The sequence below is a fragment of the Aegilops tauschii genome, chromosome 5, assembly GCF_002575655.3.
Source record: "Aegilops tauschii subsp. strangulata cultivar AL8/78 chromosome 5, Aet v6.0, whole genome shotgun sequence".
NCBI classification, from domain to species: domain Eukaryota; kingdom Viridiplantae; phylum Streptophyta; class Magnoliopsida; order Poales; family Poaceae; genus Aegilops; species Aegilops tauschii.
In genome coordinates, this window is record NC_053039.3 from 425,550,318 (window position 1) to 425,560,393 (window position 10,076).

General features: G+C 50.5%; 2 protein-coding genes across 2 annotated transcripts; both read right to left on the bottom strand.

Moving 5' to 3' along the window:
- Nucleotides 1-485: 485 nt before the first annotated feature.
- Nucleotides 486-1,529, bottom strand: LOC123493347 (dehydration-responsive element-binding protein 1H-like). The gene has a single exon (XM_045228174.1). It carries the CDS (start codon nt 1,396-1,398, stop codon nt 676-678), a length of 723 nt encoding a protein of 240 aa, XP_045084109.1. The 5' UTR covers nt 1,399-1,529; the 3' UTR covers nt 486-675.
- A 6,205-nt stretch (nt 1,530-7,734) lies between these two features.
- Nucleotides 7,735-8,763, bottom strand: LOC109753252 (dehydration-responsive element-binding protein 1B-like). The gene has a single exon (XM_020312163.4). The coding sequence runs from the start codon at nt 8,617-8,619 to the stop codon at nt 7,957-7,959; it is 663 nt and encodes a 220-aa protein (XP_020167752.1). The 5' UTR covers nt 8,620-8,763; the 3' UTR covers nt 7,735-7,956.
- Nucleotides 8,764-10,076: the final 1,313 nt, after the last annotated feature.

Consider the following 10,076-nt stretch of genomic DNA (forward strand, 5'->3'; position numbering starts at 1 on the left):
CACCCCCCAAGCACAGAAGAACTCCACCCCCCGCGTCGTCATCGAAGCGTCGACGGACAACAGCTCCTGAAACAAAAAATCAATCGTAAATATCTAACCGAGGCCACATAAATATCTTAGTAAATCATCATCTTGGAATGTTGTGGTCCATTGCCCTCTAGGAGCGTGGCATACCGTACCACTCGCTCACTCAGAAATTCTAAAAAAAAAACGCGCTCACTCAGAAAAAAAAAAACCGTTCCTCGCTCACAGGCGTGACCCACCCACTGAAGCGCGCGACAGCTCGTGTATAGCGATAGCGATGATTTCTAAAATGAGAATGAAAGCAGAAGTGTATATTCTCTGCTGTTATGGAATGGATCTGTTGGACGTAGCTTGTTATGGTAATCACACGGCACCTACTTCCGGACCATTTTTCAGCCGACATCCATGTCTTTCGCTTTGCATGCTCGTCTTTTTAGGAGAATGAAGAACCGTGCCGCTTGCTTGTCCATCTATGTCAAGTATATGTGTTGTTATGTGAGACCGGTTTGATGCGTCCAAATGTTCCGTGATTTTATTATGCTGGTGTAGTGATGTGTGATAATAGCCCCACGGAGCGCTTTTTCATAATAAGAAAAAATAAATTAGAACCCACGGAGCGTGGATAGTTTTGGCCGGAGAAGATTACCGGTATCAGTGGCTCCATAGCGCCGCATCATCTCCGCCGTCGTTGCAGTCACTGGCCGCCAGTGGCGGCGGCTCCAGGAGCAGCCCCTGCGCAAGGTCCGCGTAGTACGTGCTCACGTCCATTTCCCCGGACGTGTGGAGCTCCGGCAGGCCGCCGCGCAATGCGTCAGGCACCTCGGACTCAGCATTGGCACAAGGCTGCTGGGACGACGTCGCCGACGACCTGTCATTGCCCGGCGCGGGCGCTACGGAGGCGAGCCCGTTGACGGGAACTACCTCGGCGTCGCCGGCGCCGGCGGTCCTGGCCTGCCGGCGCAGGAAGTCCACGACGGCCCCGATGGCGGCGCGCCTGACGTCTGCCAGGCTGGAGAGAGAAGAGGGCACGGCGAGCAGACACGCGGAGTCAGGGAAGTTGAGGTGCGCGGCGGAGCGGCCGTGCAACGCGAGCATGGCTGCGTCGTGCGCGCGGGCGGCCGCCTTGGCGGTGGCGTGCGTGCCGAGCCAGAGCCGCCCGCCGCGCTTGCCGGGCACCCGCATCTCGCACACCCACCGGCCGTTGCAGCCCCGGCGGCGCACGCCGTGGTACACCGGGTGGCGTGTCTCCTTGATCTTGGTGCGCCCCGCGGGGCGCTTCGGCGTCGGCGACGTGGGCGACGTCGGCATCCCCTGCTCCTGCGAGGACGGCGACGAAACCGGCGAGCTCCACTTGTACTCGGGGGCCGTGTGCATTGCTGGCGAGGAAGGTGGTGGTGCTAGGTGTACGGCTGGCTGGCTGGATTATGATTGTTGCTGCTACCTTGCTGGGCTTGTGAGTACTCAGTAAACCGGTGGCGTGCCTAGACCATGGAGTGTGCTTATTTATAGTTTTGTACCACGCGTCGCCCGTCGGCGCGGGACAGCCTGTGGTCTGCTTCGTTGGACGCGTGGCTCCAGGTCGATGTCTGGGGGTTTTGCACTTTGCAGCGTCAAATGGCAAATTTGTTCGGCGGACTGTTCACAAACCGTTCTTATCCGAGGCCCCTTTCTATCCGCGCCTCCATTCACTAGTGTGGGTTTGAGAAAGGGAATGTGCATGTCGATGCAAGAGAGAGGGGTTTGGGGATCAGAGAGGGGACCTAGCTAGGGAGAGAGACATATAAAGAGACAAATGTATCGGCCTCGCTCGAGCTTACCAAATTCTCTTTCGTATCATAATCAAAAATACACTTTCGATACAATACTACAAGATTGGACAATCAAATATCTCATACTCCCTCCGTTCCTAAATATTTGTCTTTTTAGATATTTCAAATGAATTACCACATACGGATATATATAGACATATTTTGCTTCGTATGTAGTCACTTGTTGAAATTTCGGATCGGAGGAGTACATTATAACGATATTTAATCAAACAACCATTGTAGTTTATCATGTACATGAATAGTTGGTAGTGTTGCATTTGTATATTCATATGGTTTCGATTATATGATGTTCAATTTTAAACTAACGACTAAATATTCATATTTGAATTCAATGGAGACTGTAATAAACGTTTGTGTATCTTTGGGTTGGATCCGTGGTGGTTGTTGTTCTGGTGCGCTGCTCCCATGAGGCCTTAGCACGACGACTTCCCGACTGTTTACTGCAACAAGTTGTGCCCGACTCCGGCGATGAGGGGCGATGCCGGCGGCACGCCTTCGGCTCGCTTCAGTGCTTGTAGTCGTCGTTATGTGGTCTACGGATCTGGATGTAATTTTTATTATTTTGGATGTTCGTTGTACTGTCATGATTGAAGATGAATAGATCAGAATTTTTCCCGCAAAAAAAAAGAAGACTGTAATAAATGAAATGAAGGGCATGAAATCATATGAGATTATACTTTTAAGTAGCGGACTTTAATATTTATATTTCAATTAAACGGATATTACTGATTGTTATTGTACCATATATTCGAAACTAACATGTCAATGTATTTAGTTTACAATAAACAACCAATGGCACAACATTATTAAATTTTTATGAGAAATACATAGGCATAGCATATACTGTGTTGTTTATGAACGTGTCTCAGTTACATCATATGATCGGCCATGCGCCTGTATGATCGTACCAAGTTCTCGTTGCATCATGCGAGTTATTGTCTTTTTTCTAGGGTCAACTAGATAAGTATGTTATTGCTGAAGTGTGCTCCGTGCACACAGTCACGGGTCACCCTGTTCCTGTTGCATCACTGTCCAAAATAAGTTCAATTAGATACAAAATATCCCACCGGCTGCAAAATCTACTTCATCGAAATATTTCGCGATTTCGATTGGAGCACACAAAATTCCCCTTCTATCTAGGGTATGAGAAGAAAAATGCAAATTACATAAAAAAAGCCGGGCTGCTTTGATAAATTCTTGTTCTCCCCCATCATGTGACACCTTAACAATCCTCATTTTCTCACCAACCCCCCCCCCCCCCCCCCCCCCTCGCAAAAATGACTCCTCCACAACACCAGAGCTCCTCACTTTGCGTCGTCCGTAGTTCATCGGCGCTTCTACCCCTCACCCCTCTCAAAACCCTCTAATGTCCATCCACCAGTGTACCATAGCCTATTCAACTATCGTCCACCTCGCTAGATCTACTTCAGCGGCCGCTTCTACCCCTCCCATCCCTACCCTGGAAACCCTTGACCGATCATCCACCATTGTACCACAGCACATTCTGCGCTGGTCTTGTACCACCGCGCGGGATTTGCTTCACCGGGACCCTCATCCCCCGCAGCGCATCTGCACCCGGCCCATTCCTACACCGCACTGGAGCCACTTCGTCGACCCCATTGTCTACCATATCAGAGTTGCTTCACCGACGCCCTCGTACACGACCGCAGATCCGTCAACACCATCATCCACCCTACCGGAGTCGCTTCATCGACGCCCTCGTCCACGACCTCATATCCGCTTCGTCGATACCATCGTCCACCTAACAGAGCCGCTTCACCGACGCCCTCGTCCACAGACGAAACTTCGTCGACACCATTGTTCAATATCAGAGCTACTTCACCGACGTCCTCGTTCACGACCCTAGATCTCCTTCCCGGACCCCGACAACCACCGCAGCGGCAACACCCTCGACGACTCTAATCTGATCCCCATTGTCTCCCACGATGCCTAGACACCGACGCGACCTAGTTACTTGTCGCCTTTAAACCCAACTAGTATCACATGCTTGCTATAATTCTAATATACTAACGGTCGCTCTTGCATCTTATGGAGCTGGCAATTGCAGCAAGGACGATATTTCTTATGGAGCTATCACCTTGACCCACCAAAATTTGGGACCGAATCATAGCTATGATCTTATAAGTGTCTCTCTCTTTTGTATTCTTGTGTGCCTCGCAGCATGCTTTGCTACAATTTTTGAATTGTAATCCAGGTGTGTAGCCAGTGATTATCATGTTTGCCTACAAAATTAGAGATGTAGACGTCATTGTTGGGAAACGTAGCATGCAATTTCAAAAAAATTCCTACGCTCACGCAAGATCTATCTAGGAGATGCATAGCAACGAGAGGGAGAGTGTGTCTACGTACCCTTGTAGACCAAAAGCGGAAGCGTTTCACAACGCGGTTGATGTAGTCAAACTTTTTTCGAGCTCCACCAATCAAGTACCAAACATACGGCACCTCTGAGTTCTGCACACGTTCAGCTCGGTGACGTCCCTCACCTTCTTGATCCAGCAAGGTGTCGAGGTTGTAGATGAGTTCCGTCAGCACGACGACGTGGTGACGGTGATGGTGTAGTGATCCTCGCAGGGCTTCACCTAAGCGCTGCGAAAATATGACCAGGGGTGTAAACAGTGGAGGGGGGCGCCGCACACGGCTAGGCAATTGTCTGGTATGTGCTACGCGACCCCCTCCTCATATAGGTGGTAGGGAGGGAGGGAGGAGCAGCCATAGGAGGCGCCCAAGTAGGAGGAATCCTACTTGGAGTCCCTCCCAAGCCGCGTGCCCCCTGCCATATATAACCGATGGGGGGAGGAAAGAGGGGGGAGAGGGAAGGAAGTAGGAATCCTAATCCACACTTTCCTTGCCCTCCCCTCTTTCCTTCTCATCCTCATAGGGCCGGCCTCTGTAGGGGCGCACCAGGGCTGGTGTGTTCCCTCACTTGGCCTATAAGGCCCATATCTTTGCCGGGGGTGCCGGAAACTCCTTCCCGGTGACCCGGTAAGTACCCGGTACCCTCCGGAACACTTCCGGTGTCCGAATACCATCGTCCTATATATCAATCTTTACCTCTCTACCACTTCGAGACTCATCTTCATGTCCATGATCTCATCCGGGACTCCGAACAACATTCGGTCACCAAATCAGATAACTCATATAATACTATATCGTCAACGAACGTTAAGCGTGCGGACCCTACGGGTTCGAGAACTATGTAGACATGACCGAGGCACCTCTCCGGTCAATAACCAATAGCGGAACCTGGATGCCCATATTGGTTCCTACATATTCTACGAAGATCTTTATCGGTCGAACCGTTATGACAACATACATAATTCCCTTCGTCCTTCGGTATGTTACTTGCCCGAGATTCGATCGTCGGTATCTTCATACCTAGTTCAATCTCATTACCGGCAAGTCTCTTTACTCGTTCCGTAATACATCACCTCATGACTAACTCATTAGTCGTTTGCTTGCAAGCTTATGATGTGTATTACGAGAGGGCCCAGAGATACCTCTCCGATACTCGGAGTGACAAATCCTAATCTCGATCTATGCCAACTCAACAAACACCTTTGGAGATACCTGTAGAGCATCTTTATAATCACCCAGTTACGTTGTGACATTTGATAACACACAAGGTATTCCTCCGGTATCCGGGAGTTGCATAATCTCATAGTCGAAGGAATATGTATTTGACATGAAGAAAGCAATAGCAATAAAACTGAACGATCATTATGCTAAGCTAACGAATGGGTCTTGTCCATCACATCATTATCCTAATGATGTGATCCCGTTATCAAATGACAACACATGTCTATGGTGAGGAAACCTTAGCCATATTTGATCAATGAGCTAGTCTAGTAGAGGCTCACTAGGGACACGGTATTTGTTTATGTATTCACACGTGTATTTAAGTTTTCGATCAATACAATTCTAGCATGAATAATAAACCTTTATCATAAATAAGGAAATATAAAATAACAACTTTATTATTACCTCTAGAGCATATATCCTTCAGTCATACATTACACAAAGTCATAGGTATCATAAAGGATGGCCAAACACTTCATTAGGGTCCCTAAGAGTGTGTCTAAGTCCATTACACAAAGTCATGGCTAGTTTATATGAGGCACGCAATCACTAATTGGTGGTTTAATTATGTGCAAGGATATGCAATGTATTATGATGTAAGGAAATCTCAAATTAGTTGTGTCAACATAAAGAGGGGTGCACCAATGAAAAGTACAAGATTTCCGAGTACATGATCTAGGGGAGCACCTTCATCGAACATCGCAACAAAAGGAGGAGCAACATAGAGCCTGTACAACATTTTCTAGTAAGTCACTGCATTTTAATTACTCTGACATGCTATTTGTCTGGCATTGTGCCTGACCAGGGTTCTAGACGCCATACGTGGGATGACGAAACACATGTAAATTTCATGACGCTCCCTATCATTTAGAGGATCCAAAATACGCAATGATCAGGCTAGTTCGTGTAGGGGAATGTTCTATGCAACAAAAAAGTTATGCTAAACGATCACACCCAGAACACTATGAAGATGGCGGTAACGACCAAACTCACCGACGAGCAAAGTAGAGAAAGCAATGAAGAAGTCGGTGAAGCGCGAGGATTCCCACATCTAGGTTACACCTTCCAGCCATGAGATGATCCGCCAATCAAGAGGCAAAATAGACAACCCCTGCAAGGTATCAAGGCATTCCGAAGTAGTAGTCGGCAGAGCTTCGACGTCTGGGACTCAAAGAAAACTAGAGAGAGAGAAAGCCTAGCGGCTCTTCTCGTCCAATTAGGAGTCTAATTCTATTAAACAAATTAGACCGAAGAGGTTATCTAATTAGGAGCCTAAACACTTAGGCCTAGACCGAAAGATCATGGAGCTATTGGGAGAGATCCCCTTAGAATTAATGTGTCTCAAGGGGTGTCCAATTCTCTGGACGAATTTCCATACCAAGCCGACCCATAAAGGGCCAATGGCCTTGAAATTTTGGATCGGACCAATGTCCCAACGGGTAACATCAATCCATTCCCATCATGGCGAAGAACCAATCGAGGAAAATAAACTGTACCTAATAGTGTACCCATATTTATATTAGTCCCCATTATTTGGGTTAAAATTTGACTAGCAAAATGTTAATCATGTCATAAAAAATTATACTCCCTCTGTCCCAAAATAAGTGTTGCAACTGTAGTACAACTTTGTACTGAAGTTAGTACAAAGATGAGATACTCCCTCCGTCTAGGTGCGTAAGTCATCTTACGAAAACCAAATAATCCAAAACACTTACGCACGGTACGTTAACTCCCTCCTCGTTTTTTGTTTCGTGACATATCAACCAATAAGAGATGTGGGTCGTGCACGCTTTCAATGATTTGAGACTTTCAAACATGACATACAGTGGTTAATTCATTGCATGCAATGCTATTAACTAGCAAAAAAACATTAAGTTCTCTCATTTTCCCCTCCGCCTTGATCGCGATGCACAATCTAAGATGACTTATACACCTAGACGAAGGAAGTACTTATTTTAGGACGGAGGGAGTATTATTGAATTTGCATATGAATAATGTTTCCAATGGTATGATTTTTGCTACATATAAATTGTATTTTATTAGTTGAAACTATGACCAAAATATGATGCAAAATACGAGAGTGCTAGTATAACAAGCATACCATGCTTTTATCATATTTGTTAGGCCGTCCAAAAACAGAGTAGCGTCGAGCTGTGTCACCACCCAAGGCGAGACGTCCTTTCATTTGTCGTTTCCTTACCTTGGTTTCTGTTGCCAATATATTTGGTTCAATTGGTTGGTCTCCATGGAGCGAATGATTGCACTACAACTGCTCATTTCTTCCTTCTCCAAAAAATAAAATAAAATATCTGCCCATTTCCTCATTATTGAATAAAGAAAGAACCCCAAGTTTGGCCTCCTGGAAGTAGAAACCGAGAGCTTTCGCATTTGGGGAAAACATAGCCCCCGACGCTTACTCTCTGTTCTTCCCATATCTGGAAGAACATAGCTACACTAGCTACTGCCACAACAACTGTCTAAAAATTTACACTGCTTGATCGTCGAACTAGTAGCTCCACAGCGACGTCGGCGTGTCGAAGCCGTCGTCGTGTTCGCGGTCCTCCCGCCATGCACCGGCGGCCGGCGGCTCCATGAGCATCCCCTGCGCCAAGCTCGCGTAGTACGACCCCGCGTCCATGCCGTCAATCAAGAGCTCGTCGTCCAGCCCCGATAAGTCACTTGAGGTGATGGAGGGCGCGCTCGCCTCGGTCGTGGACGCGTCTGCAGGGTGCTGCTCCTGGAATGCCTCGAGGGCGACGGCGACGGCGTCCTTGATCTCTTGCGCGGGGGCGAACCTGAACGACCCGGTCGCGTGGACGGGCATCATCCGCCAGGCGGAGTCGGCGAAGTTGAGGCAGGCATCGTGGCCGGAGAGCGCGAGCGCGGCGGAGTCGTGCGCGCGAGCCGCCATCTCGGCGGTGGCGAAGGTGCCGAGCCAGAGCCTGGAGTAACCCCGGCTTGCGGGGACGCGCAGCTCGCACACCCACTGCCCGACCCTGCCACGGCGGCGCACGCCGCGGTACACCGGGTGGCGCGTCTCCTGCAACTTGATCCGCCCGGCCCGCCGCTTCGGCGGCTCCGACCACACCGTCCGGTACTCCTGCTCCTCCGGCCACACCGTCATGTACTCTTGCCCCTCAAACTGCGGCCAGGCGGCAACGGTGTCCATCACTCGCAGCTAGAGTCGAGAGTGGGCTGTGGTGTTGCTGCAGCCGTGTAGGCGTGTAGCGAGGCAGTAGTATGTTCCGAGCTAGTGAGCTGGAGAGCTGGAGCTCGGAATGGATGAGAACGAGACGAAGGAAGATGGCACGTATCTATAACTAGATGGAGGAAGTATCCCGTGGAAACATGAAAACTTCATCGTGCGTTTTACAGAAAACTCCCGAGGCCTTGTGCAAAACTATAACTAGCCCCAGGGTGCTTGCATGCAAGGACAAGAAGTTCGAGCAGGAGCCCACATTTCAGATCCGACGGTTCACGTATGGGTTTCCAGGGTTCCACTAGTGGTAGGTCTTCATGGGATACTCAGAGCAACTCCAACCGGACGACCCAAACGGACGCACGCTTTGTCTGTTTGGGTCGGTTAGGCGAACGTGCGCATCCGCTTTTCGTTTTGGGTCAGCAGGTGTGCCCAACGGGAGGCATACCCTTTTTGACCCGCGTGGCCGAAATAAATTTAGGAAAATATACAAACATAAGAGGCCGGTCAACGCCGGCCAAAGTCCTCTTAAACCAAAAAAAAAACGCCTGCACACTGCCCTAGTCATCCGCCTTGCACTTGTCGTCATCGCCACCGGTGAGGTCGATGAAGACAGGAGGCGGCCTAGCCCAGCTGGACGCGGCTTGATAGGCCGCCAGGGTTGCCTGCTGCGGCGGCGGCAATGCGGCGTGGCGGGCGCACTCCTCGTCCTCCTTCTGGCGGCGCTCCTCCTCCTCCTCACGCTCCCGTACCTGGCCGGTCCAGACGTACCGGTCGGCCAGCTTGGGCTGCGTCACGGGGGTGAGCGGCGGTGGCGACGGCGGCACGATGCAGTCGCCAGCTGCAGAGAGGGCGATGGCCTCCGCCAGCCTTGCCTGGTAGTCCACCTCTGCCTTGAGCCACTCATCCTCGATGGAGGTCTCCAAGGCCGCCGCCAGCGCCGCCTGGTAGGTAGCCTCCTCCTCCTACTCCTCCGACTTGACGACTGGGGGAGGCGGGGGGTTGGCGTGGTGGTGTTGCACGCCGAGCCGCCGTTTCTCCTCGTGTTCGAGGGCAAACCAGGCCTCCCAATGGGGAGAGTCTGCCGCGCACTCCGGCATCCCTCGCTATTTCAGCGTGAGCAGCGACCGACGCCTGTGCACCTCCTCAGTGTGCGCCCGCTGCGACCGCGGCACCGCCGGCACGATCGAGGTGCCAGTGGCGCGGCAGCGTGACGTCGGGGTACGGCAGCACTTGCCTGAACTCCCAGTGCCATCGCGCTTGGTGCACTGGGATGTGCAGACGCTGCCTCGCGGGACGGGCAGGCACCGGCGGTGATGGAGGATGAAGAGCGCGGGAGGAGAAAGCGCTGGGGTGAACTTCCCCTTGCTCTTGCCGGAGCCACTGCCACTGCCACTGAAGAACCCCCATGGCTATGCTTTGGTTAT